The sequence below is a fragment of the Filicampus tigris genome, chromosome 19 (assembly GCF_054856515.1).
Source record: "Filicampus tigris isolate MCC_2025a chromosome 19, RoL_Ftig_1.0, whole genome shotgun sequence".
NCBI classification, from domain to species: domain Eukaryota; kingdom Metazoa; phylum Chordata; class Actinopteri; order Syngnathiformes; family Syngnathidae; genus Filicampus; species Filicampus tigris.
The window spans coordinates 12,250,752-12,274,000 of record NC_141235.1 but is presented as its reverse complement, the minus strand read 5'-3'; the positions used below and the strand labels follow the sequence as shown (position 1 = coordinate 12,274,000).

Here is a 23,249-nt window from a genome sequence, read left to right as displayed (position 1 = left end):
ATGGAATCTCAAAAGTGGATTGTTCCAAAAGTGAAAAGCAAATTGGTTTTTAACCAAAGTTTCTGGGTAAAAACATGTTTTCTGTTATATGGTACTGCAGCAGTAAAGGATTTGACTACTTAGCGTAGTATCTACTATATCGTCAATGAAAAATCAATTACATGCACACATTAGCATTGGCACGTTAGCATATGCTAATAGAATGCAGTTGTAGTTTACATAACACTAATCGCAGCATTATGTATGGATTGGCTTCTCTGCAAACATTTCTCTTGTCTAGTTTCATTGTACAGTGCTTAATTTGTCTACTTGTATAACAGCTAAGAAATGTTAAGATGTGACTAAACAAATATGCTTGTCGAACACAAAATAATTCCCTTTGCATAAGTTTGCACATACATTTCCCATTGGAACATCTCTTTTGAATAGAGTTGGGAAAATGAAGCTTCAAATTTGCTTCACGAGCCAGTTGTTGTATTTTTTTGCTCCTCTTGATGGCCCATCTAAATAAAATAAAGGGTTTTAAATAAACCCCTCCATTTAAACCAGCAGCGCCATCTAGAGGAGTAAAAAAAAATAGAACAACTGCTTCATGAAGCAAATTTGAAGCTTCATTTTCCCAACACTACTTTTTAAAATTAAAACCACGTGGAAGTCAGAGAAAGGATTGTGTTGGACTTGGCGATTCCACAATATTTATATTCTAATGTAAATGTGCCAGGTGAATTGTCAGTTTATTGGCGTTATAAGATTCATCCTAATCATGTTTTAGTTTTCTGTCGAATCGTTATTGTCTCCTAAAAATCATCAAATGAAGCAATCGCATGCATTTGATGAAGTGATGTCATTGCTCTCAAATGAATGTTACCCTCAGGTCTTTTTAGAGCCTTTGTCCAGAGTCTTGGGCCAAACAAAGTCAAAACTGGTCCTAATCACAGTGGCCCAGTCAAACCCGAGGCACGTAAACTGTCTGCATCGACTTGGAATCCTCCTGGGCATCACGGAGTGGCTGAAGGACTACCAAAAAAAGCTGACATCACAACAGATCCAAAATGGAACCTTATACCCAGGACCTTTTCATCAGCCCGGAGTCCAAACTCAGGTGAATGCTATTTTTACTTAATTTGACTTCAAAGTACTTGAACATACCAATGTATGTGGCTGTGACTTACAGTTTTATTAAAAATAGATACAAATTGATTGATTATTTCATATAGCACTTTAAACCTCTTGATACAGTGTAATGAAGCCAGTCTTGTGAAATATGTCTGCGACATTTTGAGTTAAGCTGTTGTCTCCACAAAAAGCATTTTAAAATTCACAGTTTTTTTTTTTTTTTTTGCTTAAATTTGCAAACATGCAAATGATATACTTTCAAATCCATGTTATCTTTCTCTGACAAGTCTTGTGTCAATGTTATCGGTGTGCCAAATATAATTAGGGCACAGAGGAAAAAGTCCCGTGTCCCCGAGTGTGCAGAGACAGAAAACTGATTACATTTTATCCCCCCCCTGGAATTAATTTTGCAAAATGAATACCCGGGCCTAAGAAATTATGTACAGTAATGTATTTTCATTGTCAGTCTTGTTTCTGTATTCCAGCTCAGGCAAAGTTATCATTTGATGTGCTTTATTTATGACTTCAGTCTAATGTGGTGGATTCTGAGAGCAGTCGCCTGTCAGCCGTGAACATGAGCGAAGATGAGGCTCTTGAAGACAATGCAACAGACGGCAGTCTCTCCTCCCGCCATCTCAACCACGGCCTTCAACAAGGTGACTGACAGGAATACATTTGTCTGTGTGTTCACTTGATTGCTTTTAAACTAGAAATGACTAGAGCAAATATGATACAAATACATACTATTTTAATTGCCTTTAGGTTAGGAATAGCGATTATCTGCGCCGAATAGCCGGTATCGGCCTTTTTTAAAAATCTGATGGCCGATAATAAATCAATTAGACATTTTTTTTTTTAGATTTTGATGCCGATATTTTCCTTTTTACTGAAAATTAATATCGGCTCCAAATATCAGTTATCGGCCTCCTTGACCACTAACAATCGGTATCGGCCCTGAAAAAAGCATATCGGTCTGTCTCTACTTTAGTTAATAGAGCACAAGAGGGAGAAGATCCAGTGGAGGAAGAATCGTCTGAAGAAGAGCTATTTGCTTCAATCTCAGACAATGAGATGTCAGACAACAGCAACGAGGCCCAAGGCGTGTGCGCCAATCAGTCAGAACCTCTGGATTTGAATAAGGAAGAGATGGCCACCTGTCAACCAGAGCCCACTCTCGATGTCCACAGAACGATAATTGAGGAAATAAGGTGTGTTTATTTATTTATTTATTTGTTTCACTTGTTTGTAGCAGTTTGCCAAAAGTAAAGCAACACTGCGTTTCTCCTCCTTTTCTTTTTTATGGCAGGAAAAAGGAGTTTGGTATTGGTGTGGAACTGACATCTGAAGGTCAGAAGCTGATGGAGGTCCACCAGGACCGGCTTGGCCGAAGCTTGGACCGCCTCTCGACTGAGCTCTACAGCAAAGACACGCATTTTGTTTTGGAACTCATTCAGGTGGCTGCACCCTTAAACACACTTTTTAGATCTCTCTCTTATTTTTTTATATCTGTTGCTGAATTTCATAATATGTAGTTATTGGTCAAGTAGTACTCTGGCAATGCATCTCAAGACAGTGTGGGCAAACTATGGCCCGCAAGCCACATGCATCCTGCTCGGTTCTTTAATCCAGCCTACCGTGTGTTTACATGATCAATAATCCTCTAATATGAGTTTTATATCAATTTAGCGTTTTTTTGGGTTTTTTTCCCCCAAAATTTGTGATTAAGATATATTTATTCATTTATAATTACTCTCTCTGTTAAATACTTGCTTGTTAAGATGTTGCAAATAATACAATTACAGAATACTTTAAAGTGGATGTCAACCCAAAGATTTTTTTTTTTTTTTTTTTTTTTAAGAATATGTTCTATGCAGGCCCACTAGTTGAAACAAGGCATTCTGATTAATATTGCGTTTGTGGAATAAGAGTTAATCCACCCGTTATTAGCTATGTCAGAGGGTGGCCATTTTGCCACTTCTGTCGACTGAAAATGACATCACAGTTGCTCAGGGCTCAGGTAACGACCTATGACAGCTCACCTGGTTTCTGAAGATGAGCCACGATTGGTCTTTGCCAGAGCAACTGTGATGTCATTTTCAGTCGACAGAAATGACAAAATGGCCGCCCCCTGAAATGGCTAAAAAGGGGTGGATTTTGCTGCTATAAATTACGATTTATTTTTATGTTTCATAATAAGAAATAAAGTATTGTACATCAACATAAACCTTTTTTTTTTTTTTTTAAATGTGTCTCCGCAGCACAAAAGTGTGCCCACTACTCGTTCTAAACTGTTTGACATGCTATGATTTACTTAAATTAGGCTTGTTTTGATTCCTGTAGGTGTTGAAGTTGTGTTTTGGTACTATGACTTTGACGGGTGTGCAGAGGAGCACACATCCTTTAGATGTGCTAGCTGTGGTTGACTGAAGAGGAACACAGTATTGCATATGCAAGCGTGACTCACTCATTCTAACCAACCCCTTTTCCAGAATGCAGATGACAACAGTTACCCAGCAGAGTCTGATCTTGTTCCAGCTCTGGCTTTTGTGGTTGAGAGGGACTGCATCACTATTCTCAACAATGAGACTGGCTTCCAGGAGGCAAACATAAAGGCTATATGCGATGTGGGTCGAAGTACCAAGGGCAAACACAAATATGGATACATAGGTATGTATTAGGTCTTACACAATCAGGTTTTACATGTAAATGTGCTACATTGCAGCCGTTGGCTAGTTTCATTCTGACTTTAGACCCTTGGCAGCAGGGGCGGAGCCACAACGTGGCTAATGGGTGGGCCTGGAAAAATCAGGGTGGGCCTGAATATTTCTCTCATTGAGCACAATCCTCCTATCCCAACACATCGTATATTCGAATAAAATGATCAACTGAATGTGAAGTTCAGATCTTCCTTAGACAACCACAATTATGCCATTCTTAATATTCAATGAAATAAAAAAACACAAATTCAAAAATAATTTGATAATTTAACTAAAACTTAAAAGTATATATTTTTTTCATGAATCTCATTGGGTGGGCAGTTTGTCAATCTGGGTGGGCCTGGGTGTGCACATGCCTCCGCCCCTGCTTGGCAGGTTGGAAGATTTTAAGTAGACTTGTGTACTGTTTACTGAGCATCGACAGAAGTATTCTCAAGCATTTTTGCCAAAGTCTAGCCATCTTTGCATTCCCCCAAGGGAGGAAAGTAAGTGTTTGAAACAAACAACAAAATAACCATATACTGTAATTTTTTTTCCCCCTCTGCAAAGCGCTCTCTTGCTTAAAAATGACCACTTAAGGTGTCATATGTTGCGATGATTTTGGTGCCACAAAAAGGTGATGTAGCAAAAGCACAGGTGTAACAGTTGTGCCACGAAAGGTGATGTGATCAGATTCTAATTGTTGGGTTAAGTCCCCGGCAGAATGTGCTACAAATTGGCACGTGGGGCACAAAATTGCTGAACAAGAAGCCGACGCTAAGTGCAATAACTAATTGTTTTCAAATACTCAATCAAAAGTTGTATGTAATTGAGTTACATTTGTCCTGCATATCATTCAAAATCCATAAAATATTATTAGGCCCATATCAAGTTGTAGTATAGGGCAGTATAAGACCTCGTTTAAGCACAATTAAGCCATGTCTGCCATCTAATGGTGAATGGTGATATTACAACTTTCAACGGCAGTCAACCACTGTATACTCGCAGTTCGGCGTCTGTGGATTCGCACAGTCACAGATGATTTTTATTTTTGTTTACTTTTCATATTTGGTATTTTTGTCGTTTTGTTCCAGGAATTCCTGGGTTTGTAAAAGAAAAAAAATGTAACTTTGGGGAAATTAATCAAGGGCTCACAAATTAATTTGATGAGTAAATAAGCCCCGTCTTGGAGCAAATGAAACTTAAAGCGAAAATCAACCCAATCATATTTTTTTCAAGAATATGTTCCCAGCAGGCCCACTACTTGAGACACGGCATTCTGATTAATTTTGCGTTTGTGGAATATGAGTTAAGCAGCAAAATCCACCCCTTATTAGCCATCTCAGTGGGCGGCCATTTTGTCATTTTGTGTTGACTGAAAATGACATCACAACTACTCCAGGCTCAGGTAACGACCACAATCACGGCTCATCTTCAGAAAACAAGTCAGCCGTTATTGGTTGTTACCTGAGCCCTGAGTAGTTGTGATGTCATTTTCAGCCGACAGAAGTGACAAAATGGACGCTCCCAGAGATGGCTAAAAACGGGTGGATTAACTCATATTCCACAAAGGCAATATTTATCAGAGTGCCTTGTTTCAACTAGTTGGCTTGCATAGAACATATTCCTGAAAAAAATATGTTTAGGTTGACTTCCGCTTTAAAGTCAAGGGTACTACCGTGTTTGTAAGACTGTGTCCTTTTGATCTATGCAGGACAAAAGGGTATTGGCTTTAAGTCAGTATTCAAGGTCACCGACTGTCCAGAGATTCACTCCAATGGCTTCCATTTGTTTTTCGACAAGACCTGCGGCCCCATGGGATACATACTCCCCCACTGGATGGATGATGAGAGGCCCTTGGACCCACAATTAAATGACCCATTTCTTCACAGGTGTGATGTGTTTACCAGGCTTTGATTTTGTCACCCTCCGTTAGGGTTGGACAGTTATATGATCGTGACAGATGGACAAATGAAGCTTCATGAAGCACTTGTGATCATTTTTGACTCCTCTAGTTGGTAAGGGATTTATCTTTAAAACCAAGAGCACCAACTAGAGGAGTAAAAAAAAAAATCACAAATGCTTCATGAAGCTTCATTTTTAGTGATGGGCATTTTTTTTGTGATGGGAAAATGGAACTTCATGAAGCATTTGTGATATTTTTTTACTCCTCTAGTTGGTGCTCTTGGTTTTTAAGATAAAGGCTGTTGAGTTAACATGGATTTTTATTTTTCAATGGGTCTCTATGGCTGCCTTAAAATGTCACAAGAAAGTGGCAAACGACTTAACGTTAGGGATCTTAATGCCAAAATGGCATTTTTTTGTACTCAGACCATTTCTCAAAGCATGTTGAAATTAGTGATGGACAAATGAAGCTTCATGAAGCACTTGTGATCATTTTAGACTCCTCTAGGTGGCACTCTTGGTTTAAAGATGCAGTGGAAATATCCTAAATATCCATTGCACATCTATTGGAGTAAAAAAATATCACGAGTGATTCGTGAAGCTTCATTTTCCCATCACCAGTGGAAACCACTTGTCTCACGCGTCAATGTTGCAGTAAGCCACTTATGAACCTCTACATTTGATTTATTACCAGCTGGACAACTAAGATCTGCCTTCCTCTGCGCTCGGGGAGCCATCAGACCCGAAACCTGTTCCATGACGTGCACCCTTCCCTGCTGCTGTTTCTGCACCGGCTACGTTCAATCACCATCTACAATCAGGTACCTCCGGCACGTGCAAGTGATCACGCGACATATTTTGACGAGTGTCATTTGTCTGTTTGTGTCCGGAAGTCGAAGCAATTTTTTATTTATTTATTTTTTTCCTATGTGCTTTCTGCGCTCTCTGTCATCCCGCAGGCCGAGAACCGCCTTGTAACAATGACACGTAAAGACCTGAATCATAATGTGCTCGAGGTGGAGCACTCAGACGGCACTGAGCGCTGGCTAGTCGTCAAAACTACACTGCAGCCCAAGATGGTGATTCGCACACTCCTCACACACACATTCATCCGTGATGCAGTGCACACGCGCACGCACACACTTAGATGTCGAATAAAAGAGCAGCATCATTTATGAAGTGATTCTTCCTGGGAAATTAATGAGGTTTTAAACTGCAGGTCCAAGTGCCAAATTCTGATTTAATGTCTGCTTTATAGCTGAGTTTTTTTAACTGTCGATTTAAATGTGTCTTTCAAAGATCAAATATGACTGTATTTTATTAACTGACGGAACACGTGAAAAAAATCGCTTGTATTGCACGTTAGCGATAGACCGATTATCGGCTCCGATATTCGGTGTTTTGACAAATAACGGCCTTTTTAAAAAATCTGATGGCCGATAATAAATTAATTGAAAACTGTGCTAACTTCAAGGCTCTATTTCATTATTTTTTCAGTTAACTTTGTAAGAGATTCTATTGACCCACTCTGCACTTGAAATCAAAACAAAGAGGTGAAATTTTAACATTTCATTCAATTTTAAATTTAAAACTTTATTTACCGGAGTAAACTATATGGAGCTATTGTTTAAGTTTTCATTTCACTTTTGAAGACATGCCGATGACCCTGGGAGCTCACTTTTTGTTAGAATTTTACAACAAAGATTTATACTGGCAAACATTTCTAAGAATAATAAAAAAAATCAACATCAAAGACGTTTCAACAAAAGTTAAGACTTTTTTTTTTTCTTTTAGATTTTGGCGTCAGTATTTAATTTTCCTTTTTGCTGAAAATGAAAATCGGCTCCAAATATCGATTATCGGCCTAATAATCGGTATCGGCCCTGAAAAAAACATCGATCTGTCTCTACTATCTCTCAGAACATTAATACCGTATAACAGGGGTTCAAATCCTAAAAGGCTGCAAACACATTTTTTTAATGAGTTAAAGGCCCATTAATCGAGGTTGGTCAGGCCACATTCGATAATACGGTAACATTCAAAACTGAATGTTATTTTCATTTAAAGCAACAAAAGTACAAACCGAAATGAAATGTAATATCTATTTTGATATAACATAACATCACATTTTTGTTTGTGCTGTTTTTGTGTGTTGTTTTTATTTGAAGTGGACCTTGAGTCTGGAATAAAGATTGATTGATTGATTGATAAATAGTTGAATCCAACAAAACATGACCCCTGTCATCAATCCAAACCAAATATATCAGGAGAGTCGGGAAAAAGAAAATCTTTTCAACTAGAATGGCAAAGCACGGCAATAAAGAAGGAAATGCTGTGTAATAATGTGGCGTAACATTTTGGTTGTGAGAAATAATAACCAAATACAGATTGGTGAGTGAAGCCAAACGTACGATCAATACCACACTTGTACAGTACATGTACACATGTTGTGAAGGTAGCAATATTCACACAGTTAACATCACTTCTTATGATGTGCGCTTATTCTGAAAGATAAGTATTACCACTTCCAAAGCATGCGTCACTTTGAGGAATAAACATTGCGTAAACCACTCTTAAGTGTGTGTTCTGGTGCAACAAGTAATACCAACTGATGATGATGATAATAATAAGAATAATAATAATAATAATGCATGAAATGAAGTGATTCCTACATTGATTTGATGATGCATTTCTGAATGAAAATACAATTTCATCCACCACACATCCAGTTTAGTTGCTGTAAGCTGATTCCCCACCAACTTCAAAGTATACTATTTTCCCATTACCGTAGTATTATTCCATCTTGACAATGATTTTTTTTTTTTTGTCTCCCTGAAGCTTAAAGAGAATGTCGAATCGACCGAGCTTGCCCTCGCCTTCCAGCTTAACTGTGACAACTCGGGAAGTGACATCGTAGGGCAACCGCAGAAACAGCCCGTCTTCGCCTACCTGCCTCTTCGCAGCTTTGGCTTCCGATTCATCGTACAAGGTACTACGATAAACTCTTATTCATTGTCTGTGTGCTGTGAGAGGAGTGTGGGTGTTATTTATTTTGATATTTTCAAAGCGTAAATGTATAAATTCAAGTTTGATTTCCGCGTGTAAACAAACGTAGTACGTTGAATATAAATGAATATTGATCTTTTTTTTTCCCGATTATGCCAATTTTGTAATCGCGTGGAGTGTAAATAATCGTAACTGTCATTGAATTTCGATCAATCGCGCATCCCTATAACACATAAGAAATAGTTTATTTTTAATCATTTTCTGGAGGTTCATCATATATCCGGCTTCAAATGCACCTCAATGATGACGAAACAAAATAATTATTAGCAAATTTGAAAGTATGGTTAATTCCATCTGTGTGGTAACGTGAGAGACCTGACAAACCGACGCCGGTTTGTTTTCTAAAAACCATACGAAAAAAACAAAAAAAACATGAGGCCAGAAGTTTCATTTGTACATGTGCAGTACTCAAATGCACCAGCAAGGGTCAGCAAGTCGTTTCTAAAAAAAACATTCCCAAAAAAAAAAAAAAAGCATAAGTCATAGAACTATGACAGATTTTCAATAATATGTGTATTAATATGTATGTAGCATAACAGAAAATAAATAAATGGATGGCTGGAGATAAATTGGAATTGCCTTTTTGCAATCATGGCACCAAGTGAATAATTATAATAAGTAAAAGGAAGCAATCACCTGTGCATTCTTGTACGTTACCAACCAAGCAAGTTTTCTTTTTTTTTTTGTTTGTTTTTTTTCCCCCCGTTCAGGTGACTTTGACATCCCTTCTTCTCGGGAGGATGTTGACAGAGACAGCTCATGGAACCAGTGGCTCCGATCGGAGATACCGCAACTCTTCCTTCAGGCCATGAAAGTCTTCAATGTAAGGCTGCTTTGAAAAAAAGGGGAGGGAAATATCGGCCGAAAAGGGGAGGTCACGATATCCGATCGTCACGATACGATAATATCACGTTATGAACCTCCCGCCGACGATGGCAAATTTAATATCGCGATATGGTGACATCCCTATTTTCTAATAGATCACATGAAGAAAGGACTCTTGAAGCTTTTGTTTTGTTTTTGTTCTTTTTTTGTGATGGGAAAATGAAGCTTCCTGAAGCTTCATGAAGCACTTGATAAAGGCCATCTTATCTTATCTGATCTTATATTTTGGACTCCTCTTGATGGTGCTCTGGGTTTCAAGATAAAAACTAGTGCAATGGAAATGTATTACATTTTTAACCAAAGAGTGCCATCTGGAGGAGTCCAAAAGTATCACAAGTGCTTGGCGAAGCTTCATTTGCCCACCGCGACTGTTTTCTACTCCGTGTTTCCAGGATCACCCAGAGTTCACAGACCTGAGGGGTCTCTGCCAGTTCCTGCAGTTTATCCCCCTGCCTGATGAGGTGATGGACTTCTTTAAGCCCGTTGCTAGTCAGATTATCCAGTTGCTCAAGGGCAAGGCCTTCCTGCCTACGCTCAGCTCAGGTATTACTCGCTCCGATTTGAGTCGAGCATGAACTCGACGCGAGCAGTTTCGATACGGACTATGGCCTCTCTGTCATTGCCGTGGCAACCGCACGCCTGCGAATTTGACCAGCTGTTTTTTTTTTTTTTTTCACCTCGTCACCTATTCCTCTTTGTCGGTTTTGCGCGACAGAGGGCCGGGTTGTTTACAAGCCGCCGTCCCAAGTGGCCGTCTGTAAGGACGCCGTGATCCGCAAGGTCATCAACCAAGAGGAGCTGGAAAAGCATCTGCTGCTATCCTATCTGCACCCCAGTCTAAGCCCCGCCCCGCCTGCCTCTCTCCTCTCCCACCTGGGTGTTCGGAACCTGCGGGGCTCCGATGTCACCACGGTAACCACAGCCATGGCCAAGGAGCTGATGAAAGAAGAGACTATCCACACAGGTTAGCGGAGGAATAAAAAAAATAAATATATATATATATATATATTTTTTTTTTTAATATTCCAGATGTGTAATTCCTATACTGTTAATGAACTCTTTGACTCGTCCAGATGCTGGCCTGCGTCAGTTGGCCAGACTTCTTGTTTGCAACTTCCGGGCAGTGGAACACGGTTATGGGGACGGGGAGTCCATTTTGCGGACTCTGCGGACCCTACCCATAATTCCTCTGGCCGACGAACGCGTGGTGGCGCTGGATGGAGACGGTGTGTTCTTCCCATTGGAACAAAGCCAGACCAAGGAAAAGAAAACCGAAGCCCTAACTGGTAATGAATCCGAATTGTCCGTGCAGTGCTATGTAGGGGGGGGGGGGGGGGGGGGGGGGCGGCCATTTTTGTTGCCGTGGACTCAAAGTGACATCTCAGTCGCTCGGGTAACGGCTCAGCTCTTTTTGAAAGGGTACTTACTGATGTCGCTTTCAAGAAGTATTGCTTTCTTTTTGACGCGCTCGTCACCCCTCGACAATTTCTTTTGAGATCGTTTCCACTTATGGTGTTGCGCAAAAATAATCATTCAATGGTGTAGTAAAATACATAATCCATAGTATTTAGGTCTGGGGGGGGGGCGGACTTCCCCACTCTCAACTTTCTGCTTCTTGTTTAAGCAGCGTGTTCAAAAATGTGTAAGATAATGACTAGGGATGAAACGATTCACTCAAGCCCCGATTTGATTCGATTTTTTTTTTTTTTCCCGATTTTTGATTCGATTCAATTTTTTTTTAATCGCTACCATGCATCATTCGATTAACCGCTTTCAATTTTTTACATCGATGCATATTTTTAGCAGTTTGTAGTGATGTTCCCGATTAATCGTCGGTATCAATGAAACCCGAATCTGCGACTGAGTGTAGACATTCGGTCACATGATTGAAACAAAAGGTGACTCGAAGTTGCGTGTCGGATCCAGATGAAAAGATTGCGGGTGCCTTGCACAAAAGGGAAAAGCTGTCAGAATGCGGGTCGGTTTGATCTCAGGTTTCTATTTTCGATTCAACTGAAAGGTTTTTCAACTCACTTGCATCGCAGTCAGAATAGAGCGAGTAAAGAATACCGGAGGACTCGTGCGTCATCGTACCTAAATACGGCAGACGCATTTGAGGTTAAGAAAGGCGGCCGTGTGTTCGACGCGGAAGAACTTTGTCCGTTTTGACTTCAGCTTATGCATTTCTTATGAGTCACAAAAATCATGGCGGAGTTGGCTTGGCCTCTCTGAATAAATATTTCGAGGTACATAATATGTTTGATTTTAAGCCGGCATTTCATTGCTTTGAGATTTGACTTGTCATTTTTTTTTTCCCAACTCGATATATAAACTGAGCCTTGAAGGATATGGCAATAGGCGTGGGAGGATACGAGAGGAGTTTCTTTTCCAGGTCAGCGAGCGTGGCGAGTTGCGGGATTGGTTGTGAATGTTGAACTCCTCAGCTTGGAGGGGGAAGTCAAGTGTGCAAAGTTGTGTGTGATAGCAGAGAGACCACAGAGCGAATCACTGTGAACTTGTTTCAAATATTCAGCAGGAGCAGCAGAGACAAAGTGCCAGTCTTGGAATGTAGGCCACTGACGGAGGGGCAATGCGCACTTTTTTTAGGTGCACTTTTGCGCTTCTGGCTTTGAAAATGAGTAGAAAACTTCTACCAGGGCTGTGCGTTTGATTGAAATTCAATGACAATTACGATTATTACACTCCACGATTACAAAATTGGCATCATCGTAAAAAAAAAAAAAAAAAAAAAAAAAAAATTGCTCATTCACTGCCATTGACGTATTTATTAGTCTTTTCACAGTCCAGCCGTTCAATCCCAGGACCTTAATTATATTTTTTTTCTTTGTTTTTTCAAACCTTTGGGTAAAAGTTGGTCTGAAAATGTCTGTCAGTGAATGAGTTAATATGCATTTATATCCAAGGCATTGTTTGTTGACACAAGGAAATCATACTTGAATTTGCACATTTTCACCTTTTTTAATTTTATAGCAACTAATCGTATTAATGTTGTTTTCTCCCAAAAAGAAATTACGTAACTATAGTCTGTCAAAGGAATTGTTTTTATATTTTTGGAGTTTAAAAATGTTCTTGTTTTGTTGATCGTATCGTATAATAATCATGATTTCAATTATTACCAAAATAATTGCGATGAATATTTTTTTTCTGTCAGATCCTCCTGTCCTGGATGGAGAACTGTGTTGGTATTCAGGGCAGTGTTTCTACCTTACCTTACTAGTAGAAAGCGGGGCCGCAGAGACCTTTGCCGACTTTCTCAGGTCGGGGGTGCCTCAAGGTTCCATTCTTGGACCTCCTGTATTTTCCTTATCTCTTCTTTGTCTTCGGGTAATCCTCTGAAATCCAAACTTTTCGATATGGTCGATGCGCTCATTTATGTGATACTCAAGCGACACAATGTACAGTATACCTCGCAAAAAAAAAAAGTGAGGAAATAAAGGTTTGAATCAGGGATGAAACGATTAATCGAAAATGTATTAAAAATCGATTCGAAACGATTAAGCGATTAATCGATTTGAATTTGTTTTATTTATGATTATATTTTTATTATATTTGTTTTTTTGTTTCCCCCCCCCCCCCCACCCTCAGGACACTTGTCCGCATTGTACGAGGACGTGAACATAGTTCACCCTTCCCTGCTGAGCTGCGTGGAGCCTTTGGAAAGTCAGCAGGTGCGGGAGCTGCTGAGGAGACTGGGAGTCCATCAACTCGATCCGCAAGAGCTGCTGGAGCAGCACATCTACCCCGCCTTACAAAACCAAAAATGGAAGGTAGATCTTTGATATTGCCGCATCAGCTGTGGGAAAAGCACTTGGTGATTTTATGTGAAGAAATGTCGTCTATTTTTTTTTTTTTTAAATCAAGCTTATTTTATGATCAGCATCCAACTCATTCTCGCACCCTTTTTCCCTTACTCGACCCCCAGTCCAAGCCCGAGTCGGTGGTTGTGAGTTACCTGGTTTTCATCAAGCAGCACTGCATCTCCAGCCAGGAGTATGCGGACCTTGCAGTACCAGTCCTCACCAACAGGGGTCTGCTGTGCCCGGGGCAGAGCAGGGTACACTTCTCGGAAGCATATGGCAACGTGGACCTGTCCAAGACGCTGCCCGGTAAGACTCTTAGACCTCATAACGCTATGGTTGCTGGCTGGCTTCTAATATTACTTTTTTTCACGTCGATGCATGTATTAAGCCGTTTGAATCGATTTCCAATCGATTTTCGATGAATCGTTACGGCCCTACATGTAACAAGTACAGCGCTGTTTTGTGCCTCCTGCCTTATGCCATTTTGCTTTTTATTGTGAAATACATTTAGTTTATGCTTGCCATTTGAAATATGCTGTACAAATAAAACAACATCGACATTCCACCGTATTGGCGTCATATTTATTTCACCCATTGCTTTATTTGTCCGCCGTATGATGTGCATTGTTGTGCTGCGATGCTCGGCGATAACATTTCCATCCCCGTCTGCCTTTCCACTCGTCAACCAGGCTACGACTGGGTCCTACTGAGTCGCAAATACTTGGAGGCAGACAACGATCTGGCAGGTTGGAGACAACTGTTCAGCAGACTCGGGGTCAGTGATGGACTCATCATCCGAAAAGAGAGACAGACGCTCACACCCAAAGAGCTGGTGAGGACGACCTTGCGGCTCCGGCTCACCTGATCCCCAGCCCGAGTGTTGAATGATGACTTATTTCTTCCGATTTTCCAAAATAGGTGCACTTGAGGTAGGGCTGCTCGATTATGAAGAAAATACTAATGGCGGTTATTCGAATAATCATTTCTTTTTTGTTACAAAACAAAATGTTTGGATGTACAAAATATAAAGACAAACTCCTTTTGAAACCCAATTTTTAAGCTCCTTTTGTACCAAACAAAATGTACGTCATTAATTATCAGGGATGTAACGATGAATTGAAAATCGATCCAGACCGATTAATCGAATAATCGAGAAGAATCGAACTCAGACATCTAAGCACTCACAAGCCCTATACGGCGACACCTAACAAAAAACATAACATACCTCGGTCATTAGAATACTGTATACTCATTTCGAGGGCTAAAAAAAATGTCTTTACATTTTTTTTCCATTCCAGATGCATACCACATTTTGAATGTGTTGATCAAATTATGCGCTTGGACCAAACATCATTGCGTATTGCGTTTGCGGATGGCCGCAGCAGCACACTAGCGCACAGAGACAAGCATGGTAGCGATTTTTAAAAAAAAAAATCAAAAATCGAGAGCCGAAAATCGAAAATCAAATCGGGGCTTGAGTGAATCGTTACATCCTTGGTTATTATAAAAATAAAAGGTGCAAATGTATGATTTCATAGTGTAAACGTGCGTTGGATATAAACTGCAAATGAATAACCGTGTTTTACGATGATGCCAGTTTTTTCATTATGGGGTATAATAATCGTAAACGTCATTGAATTTCGATGAATTGCAGAGCCCTAACTTGAGGGCAGAGGTACACTAAACCCCCTGAGATCAGCAGCTGTTTTGAGAGCAGGTGACAAAAGAGACACGTCAGCAGCTTGTAATCCCCCCACCCCCCCCCATGCCTCTTTTAGCTCGGGCACATTGTTTGCCGATTTCATGTGCTGCTTCGTGGACTAAGTCCATGACACATGAGATATGGCGGAGTCGCATCAAATTCCAATTGGACCTCTTCTGATACAGTTTGTATTCCTTGTGTGCACTTGCAGAACTCCAGCCCGTGGTCAGTGGAAAGCGCAATGTGGCACCAAGGTCCCGGGGAGAGCTGCGTACTCGACGATTACCCGTGCGAGGAGTTTTATGCTCTGGCCACAGCCCAGCTGACTGCTCCCTGCCTGCTGGCGCAAAGAAGGGCTTTGCTCAATCTGCTGGCCGCCAACTGGAACACGGGGTAACGCAGCGTCGTCCCCCGTGGCACTCGTCATTATTTTTGCTAATCGGTGAAATCACGATTCTTCAAACCGGTATTTATTGTTGGGTACAAAAACAAGAAAATGTGAAAAATATAAAGTTTCATTTCACATTTCTATAAAAGACTGTAATTGCGGGCGTTTCTTTTTGGACCAAATTGTATTGACATAATTAGTTATTATAAAAATAAAGGGTACAAATGCATAAATTCAAGTATGGTTTCCTTGTATAAAACAAACACAGTGCGTTGGATATAAATGCATGCTAATAATCGCTTTTTACCATGATGCCAATTTTGTAATCGTGGAGTGAAATAATCGTAATTGTCATTGAATTTCCATCAATTGCACAGCCCTACCATCTCGAGGAGTCAAAAATGATCACAAGTGTTTCATGAAGCTTCATTTGTCCCGCTCTGTTTGCTTCCATTTTTTTTGTTTTTAGTGCGTCTCATTCTGATAATTCAATTAGGGCCGTGCAATTAATTGAAAATCAATTTCAATTATGAATATTACACTCCACGATTGCAAAATTGGCATACTTGTAAAAAAAAAAACAATTATTATTCATTTATATTCTACACACTGTTTACACAAGGACACCATACTTGCATTGTATTACATTAATGCTCTTTTTTTTTTTTCAAAATATTATAAGAAATCATTTTATAAATTGTGCTGAGTTCAAAAGGAACTTACTTACATTTATTGGTCTTTACTGTATTTGTTTTTTTAAACAATTTCTTGTTTTGTAACCCAAAAAAAGAAATGATCGTTTAAATAATCGTGATTTCAACGATTACCAAAATAATCGTGATTCGCATTTTTTTTTTTTTCATAATCGAGCAGCCCTACAGTATAACACAGGAACTTGTGAAAAGCGGCAAAATGAACAACTAAAGAAGAAAAAAACAGATCAACACAGAAATAATCAATACGACACTGACATTATTGACACTGTTTTTTTTTTTTTTCCGATTCACGACTTGTTCCAGGCACCGCTACTCTCAGTACCTCACCGCTCAGGTCATCGACAGAGATGCTCGGCCCATCCGAACGACCAAGTCGTCCTTCGCCCACTTCCTGTGTCGCCTCAAATGGATGCCCGCCTTTCGGCCACAGGAAGGTGAAAAGAGCGAGATTACGTACCTGTGTCCGAACACGGTCTACCTGAATGCACCCGAAATCTCCAACCTGCTTGGGACGCATGTCTATTATGTCAACATGGAGCCAAGCGAGTTCAGCAAAGCCCTGGGTAAGAATCTGTGTCACCATCGCTTAGGAATCGGAATCGGCACTTATGCTAGTGCAGCCGGGGAAACGTTTCAAAAGTAGACATGGCGCAGTTCTGTGGCTGCTCGATTGTGGGGGGGAAAAAATATATATATATATTGTTTTGGTAATCGTTGAAATCACCATTATTCAAACGAGCATTTATGTTTGCGTACAAAACAAGAAAATGTTTCAAAGTTAAAAAAAATATAAGGACAAATAAATGTCGTTGAAACAAAATGGCCAATGCCGATATTCGTCAAAACGCCGAATATCAGCGCCGATAATCAACCGGGCCGATTATCGCAGATTAGCCCTAGTTTACAGTTTTATATTGATTATCGGTCATCAGATTAAAAAAAAAAAGGCCAATGCCGATATTCGTCAAAACGCCGAATATCAGCGCCGATAATCAACCGGGCCGATTATCGCAGATTAGCCCTAGTTTACAGTTTTATATTGATTATCGGGCATCAGATTTAAAAAAAAAAAAAAAAAAAAGGCCAATGCCGATATTCGTCAAAACGCCGAATATCAGCGCCGATAATCAACCGGGCCGATTATCGCCGATTATCCCTATCATCCAATATCCAGTATATGACGTAGTGAATAGTCATTCCGACCCATTCTTGCCTCTTTTTAGGAATCAGGCAAAATGTATCAGTGGATGACCTGATTGCCTATCTCAAGGAGTGGTGCGTCAAACCGGCAGCGGATAATCGAGACCTCCTTGATGACGTGTCAGAGGGGACAACTTTCACCTCCACAATTCAGCACATCCACAACATCTACTCCTACCTGCATACAAACTGTCCGCAGAGCAGCCTCAAGAAGCTCTTCCAGCATAATCCGGCCGTATTCATCCAACTGGAATACCGCAGGTGCTCTGTCTAGCCTCAATCGATTGCTTGTTTGAATCCGCTGAATGTTACTCATCAAATGTGGGCTTTCCGCAACCGAAGTAACGACTGGTGTTCGGGACGCTTCTACCACCTGAGCGAGGTGTGCTGGAGTGACCCCACTCACATGTTCCAGCGCTACAGAGCACTGATGCGGCGACCAGAGAGCCCCATTGAGGAGCCCAAAGTCTTGGCTCCATTTTATAGCAAACTGGAAGGCATGAACGATTTCTTCATAAGAGTAAGCTACTCGACACTCCGGCACTTTTGAATGCGCCAAACATTGGGTTGCGTTTGTGGGTGGCCGCAGCAGCGCACTAGCGCACCAGAGACAAGCATGGTAGCGATTTTTTTTTTTTTAAAAATCGAATCGAAAAATCAGGAACTGGAAAATCGAATCGAAATCGGTGCTCGCAAACTTTTGACTTGTACTGTGGACACGGAATATTCAATCGGAGCGTCCAAACTGTCACCAGTCTCAAAACCTTTCTTAATTTCACAGGCAATGTTTTAAATCCCGATTTTTAAAGTTATCGATATCACATTATTAATTGTCATGCAATTGAAATGACAAATGAATGATTGGATATTATTTAGTTCAACAAATACCAATACTGTTATTGGGGTGTTCAATGAAAGGCGCCACCGTAATTAATAGGGGAGGACTGATTATCGGCCAGGCTGATTATCGGCGACGATTTTTGGCACATAGACGGATATCGGTATCGTCCCTTTTTAAAAATCTGATGGCTGGTAATAAATCAATTTAAAAGTGTGTTGACTTCAAGGAATTATTGAATTCATTTTTCAGGTAACTTTATAAGAGATTCTACTCACCCTGGCAACATTCTGAACCTTTTTTGTTTTTGTTTAAAATAAATGCAAACATCAATGAAATTTCTGTCATGCTGAAATTTGGGAGAACTTCATTGACTGTCGAAAATATAGGGAGCTATTGTTTAAGTGTTCATGTAACTTTATAAGACATGCTGATGGCCTGGGAGTTCCCTGAGCTTTTGAATTTTACAACAAATTGACAATGTATATTGGCAAAAATGCAGAGTAATAATTGAAAAAAAAAAAATCCACATTTTGTAAATCTGAAAAAAAAAAAAAAAGTTCTATAATCAAATGCTTAAATGCGCTTCAATAAAATAAAGGGTTAAAATTCGGGGGAATATTTTCCTTTTTACTGAAAATAAATATCGCCTACAAATATCGGTTATCGGCCTCCTTGACGATGAATCGGTATCGGCCCTAAAAAAAACCATCAGTCTATCGCTTGTAAGGACCTCATATCGGCTCATCCTCAATATTCTTCTCAGTGTCAGATCACCGTGAGCTGAATCTTGTGATGCTATTTTTAATGCGATGACATGAATGATACTTTTATCAGCTCCTGAAAGTGGAAGGCAGCCCCAACATGAGGCAATATGTGGCTCTTTTGGAAATCCTCGCTTCATCATCTCCCATCCCCACTGCTGAAGTACTTCAGGATGTGTCAGTGCTCTACGCCACACTCGGTAAGCCCGCCGGGATGGAATTTGTCTCATAGCTCGTTTACGTTTTCATCGATTTTAATCGACACTCATTTCTCTGCCTGTCTGACAGCTGGCAAGTGTAAAATCCAAGTGTCTGGCGAACATGAGGACTCGCCTGGGTCTATACTCGATGGCAATTACTCGTCCACTTTGAAAGGTGAGGGAAACCTCGTTGATGTTTTCCCCAGGCGCTCGCTCATACCATTTGAAAAAGATTTCTTATCGTTAAGTAGGGATGTAACGATGAATCGAAAATCGATTAAAAATCGATTCAAACTGATTCTCAAATAATCGGTTGGGATCGAGACAAACTCAAACTCAGCACTTACGAGCCCTATACAGCACGACCAAATAAAGACATAACATACCCAAGTCATTAGAATATACTCATTTAGAGTGCTAAAAAAAATGATGACTTTAATTTTTTTTTTCCATTCCAGATGCATTCCATATTTTGATCAAATTATGCGCTTCTGCCAAACATCATTGCGTTTGTGGACACTAGCGCACAGAGACAAGAATGGTCGCGATAAAGAAAAAAAAAAAAAAAAAAGAATTAAAAAAAATCGAATATAATCGGGAACTGAAAATCGAAAAATCAAATCGGGGCTTAAGTGAATCGTTACACCCCTATCGTTGAGTCTTATCGAAAATCGAAAAATCAAATCGGGGCTTGAGTCATTCGTTACATCCCTATCGTTGGATAATATGGAACACGACGTGATCCATACAGGGGTACTAGCGAGGTGAATTTGGGGACCGTTGACATTGTACTTGTTGCCAGACATGACGCTAATCAGAGCAAAAAAAAAAACAAAACCACTACATTCACACTGGCTGGGCTCCTTCCATGTAGGTATGGTGTCTGACAAAAGAGTCTTCCCCACCAAGGATAACAGTTGGGTGAGCCTGGCACGGAAACCCATGATCGCTGACAGTAAAGAGCTGGAGAAGATCTTTAAACCCCGCAAGGAAGTTTGCCTCCTCAATCTGCCGCCAGCCGAGAAGAAGACGGCACCAAGGAAAAATACTGGCTTCGCTGGTACGCTGCTGATTCTTTCAATGTTTCAAAAGTATTTCAACCAGAGATAGACCGACATGCTTTTTTTTTTACCGATTATAAATCGTCAAAGACACCGATAACTGATATTTGGAGCCGATATTTATTTTCAGTACAGAGGAAAATATTGGCGTCACAATCTAAAAAAAAAAAAAATGGAAACTCTTAACTTTGTTGAAACGTATTCAAGCATATGTTTATTTCACTTTTTTTTATTACGATACATTTTTTGCAATATATATCTTTGTTAGCAAACGAAAAGTTCAAGGAGCACCCAGGGTGGTCAACATGTCTTAAAAATTTCAATGAAAACTTCAACAATAGCTCCATATAGTTTTCTACAGCAAATAAAGTACTCCAAAATTTCAAAATGACAGGAAAGTTCAACTTTCACATTTCTTTGTTTTGATTTCAACACGGTTTTAAAATGATTTATTATCGGGCAGATTTTCATGCCGATGCCGATATTCTTCAAAACGCTGAATATCGTCGCAGATAATCGATTTATCCCTAATTTCAACAATAGACAAGTATGTGATATTTCCAACACATTTGAACAAAACATTCAAATTAGCTGTTCGCTTTCCGCATCCGCCCCTCCCACCTCTCTCGATATAGATTTGAAAGAATATCTGCCACCAAATGTCGGGCTGCTCGATTATGGAAAAAAACCAAAAACAATTTGGGTAATAATTGAAATCACGATTATTCAAATGATCATTTCTTTTTTGGTACAGAACAAGAATGTAAAATGTTAAATGTAAAAAGTATAACGACAAATCCATTTCTTTCTAACACTAATTATGCAAGTTCCAAACAAAATTGATCAAACCGTTTTTCATCAAATAAAAAAGGTGCAAATGTATAAATTCAAATATGATTTCCTAGTGTAAACAAACATAGTGCCTTGTCTATAAATGCACATTAATAATCGTTTTTTTTTTACGATTATGCCAACATTATCATAAAGTGTAATAATCGTGCTCGGAATTGAATTTTCGATTAATTGCGCAGCCCTAACCAGATGACACCGCATGTAACCGAGGTTAAAGGTCAGCAAATCCATTTCTCAACCGAGTATCGTCAAAGTATCGTCAACAACCGGAGGGATACATTGTGCTCATCCGCAACAAGGCGTATGTCATTACTAATCGACATTAGTAAATAAACACGCATTATGGAAGTATGTGACCTTTTTTTTTTGGGCCACCAGGGAGGACAGCGCCAGGCGAACCGGCCATCCCCGCCTTCAATGAGAACGACCGATCGGCATTCCTGAGCATCTGCGGTATCCGTCTGCTGTCTCAGTGCGTCAAGATGGAGTCGCTCACTGAGAGCTGGCGGCCCTGCGCGCCCATGCAGGCCATGGTGCGATCGCTCGTCCCCCATGTCCAGAAGTTCCTCTACCGCCACGAGGAGCTGGCGCATGTTTACTCGCAGCTGATCGAGGACAACATCGCAGAAAAGATCAGGCGACTTAAATTTGCGCAAGTCAGTCGCGCAGAGTCCTTCAAAATGATGGAAAGAGAAATGTCAAATCGCCAGTCGGGTTACGGGTTTGTTGTGGGTTCTTGCCAGGTGGGTAAACTGTATATCCGCTACCAGCTGGATTTGGATGGCTACGAGAACGCTGTTGTGGAGATGACAGATGTCGTCTGTCTGTTGAAGGATGAGAAGGAATTGTGCATCCAAAAGGATCATCTCACAGCCAAGCTGGACATCTGCAGGTGTGTGTGTGCGCGGAGTAGGGATGGAATGATTCGCGCAAGTATAGGCATTTCGAGCCGTTTAAAAATCGATTCTAAAACGATTATTCGATGAATCGATTTTCATTTTTGTTCGGCGATACATTCAGAAGCATCTTAAATGATTTTTACATTGATTATTCCATGAATCCATTTTCATTTTTGTTCAGCGATGCATATTTTAAGCCGTTTAAGTTGAATTTGAATAGATTGTTCGATGAATCGATTTTCATTTTTGTTCAGTGATGCATTTTTAAGCAGTTTAAATGAATTTTAAATGGATTATTCAATGAATCGATTTTAATTTTTGTTCAGAGATGCATTTTGAAGCAGTTTAAATCAATTTTGAATTGATTATTCGATTAATCGATTTAAATTTTTGTTCAGCGATGCATATTTTAAGCCGTTTAAATTGAATTTAAATGGCTTATTCAATGAATCGATTTTAATTTTTGTTCAGAGATGCATTTTGAAGCAGTTTAAATCCATTTTGAATTGATTATTCGATTAATCGATTTTAATATTTGTTCAGCGATGCATATTTTAACCAGTTTAAATAGAATTTAAATGGATTATTCAATGAATCGATTTGAATTTTTGTTTGGTGATGCATTTTTTTAGAGGTTTAAATCCATTTTAAATTGATTATTGAAATCGAATAGCCTTCAAATGACACAACTTGAGGTAGGAAACTGCAAAAAGGTTTTTTTATTTTTTTTTTACTCAAGTACATAATATCTATGTCTTTTAGGGAGCTGGTGAAACTCTTCTGCGCCGATAGCGGACACAGGAAAGAGCTGCTGAATTTCCTGACTGGCCTGATCGCCTCCCTCGGTGTAAGCGATATGTGACCTCTGTCACACCCCTGTCGTTCTCCATCCCATCTCTCTCTCTCGCGCGCGCGCGCGGCCGTAACGAGAGCTAAATGGGAGATTTTTTTTTCCCCGAGAGAGAGGCCCGTTGGCATCGCGTGGCGACTTGCTCGCATTCCCGTGAGAGAGAACAATGCGGTAGCAAAAAGGCCTTTGAAGCAACAAAATGCACCCACGTCGTTGCGCCGGAGCGACTGCGATGTCATTTTCAGTCGAGGGACAAGTGACAAAATGGCTGACAACAGGCGGAATGATTC

The 23,249-nt window shown here is 40.1% G+C and overlaps 1 protein-coding gene across 2 annotated transcripts in view; it reads left to right on the top strand.

Moving 5' to 3' along the window:
- LOC147129558 (uncharacterized) overlaps positions 1-23,249 on the top strand; it is a 47,356-nt gene that overhangs the window by 17,814 nt on the left and 6,293 nt on the right. For both annotated transcript variants that reach the window (XM_086015637.1, XM_086015638.1), the window contains 26 exons: positions 875-1,102; positions 1,646-1,772; positions 2,105-2,324; positions 2,423-2,570; positions 3,606-3,783; positions 5,527-5,704; positions 6,412-6,538; positions 6,677-6,796; positions 8,556-8,706; positions 9,494-9,606; positions 10,061-10,211; positions 10,384-10,632; positions 10,742-10,954; positions 13,275-13,456; positions 13,612-13,795; positions 14,179-14,321; positions 15,403-15,584; positions 16,599-16,858; positions 17,519-17,756; positions 17,838-18,015; positions 19,171-19,297; positions 19,386-19,472; positions 20,172-20,357; positions 21,589-21,866; positions 21,954-22,102; positions 22,872-22,956. In XM_086015637.1, the coding sequence (XP_085871763.1) occupies positions 875-1,102; positions 1,646-1,772; positions 2,105-2,324; positions 2,423-2,570; positions 3,606-3,783; positions 5,527-5,704; positions 6,412-6,538; positions 6,677-6,796; positions 8,556-8,706; positions 9,494-9,606; positions 10,061-10,211; positions 10,384-10,632; positions 10,742-10,954; positions 13,275-13,456; positions 13,612-13,795; positions 14,179-14,321; positions 15,403-15,584; positions 16,599-16,858; positions 17,519-17,756; positions 17,838-18,015; positions 19,171-19,297; positions 19,386-19,472; positions 20,172-20,357; positions 21,589-21,866; positions 21,954-22,102; positions 22,872-22,956 (4,482 nt within the window). The remainder of the gene's footprint in view (positions 1-874; positions 1,103-1,645; positions 1,773-2,104; positions 2,325-2,422; positions 2,571-3,605; positions 3,784-5,526; positions 5,705-6,411; positions 6,539-6,676; positions 6,797-8,555; positions 8,707-9,493; positions 9,607-10,060; positions 10,212-10,383; positions 10,633-10,741; positions 10,955-13,274; positions 13,457-13,611; positions 13,796-14,178; positions 14,322-15,402; positions 15,585-16,598; positions 16,859-17,518; positions 17,757-17,837; positions 18,016-19,170; positions 19,298-19,385; positions 19,473-20,171; positions 20,358-21,588; positions 21,867-21,953; positions 22,103-22,871; positions 22,957-23,249) is intronic.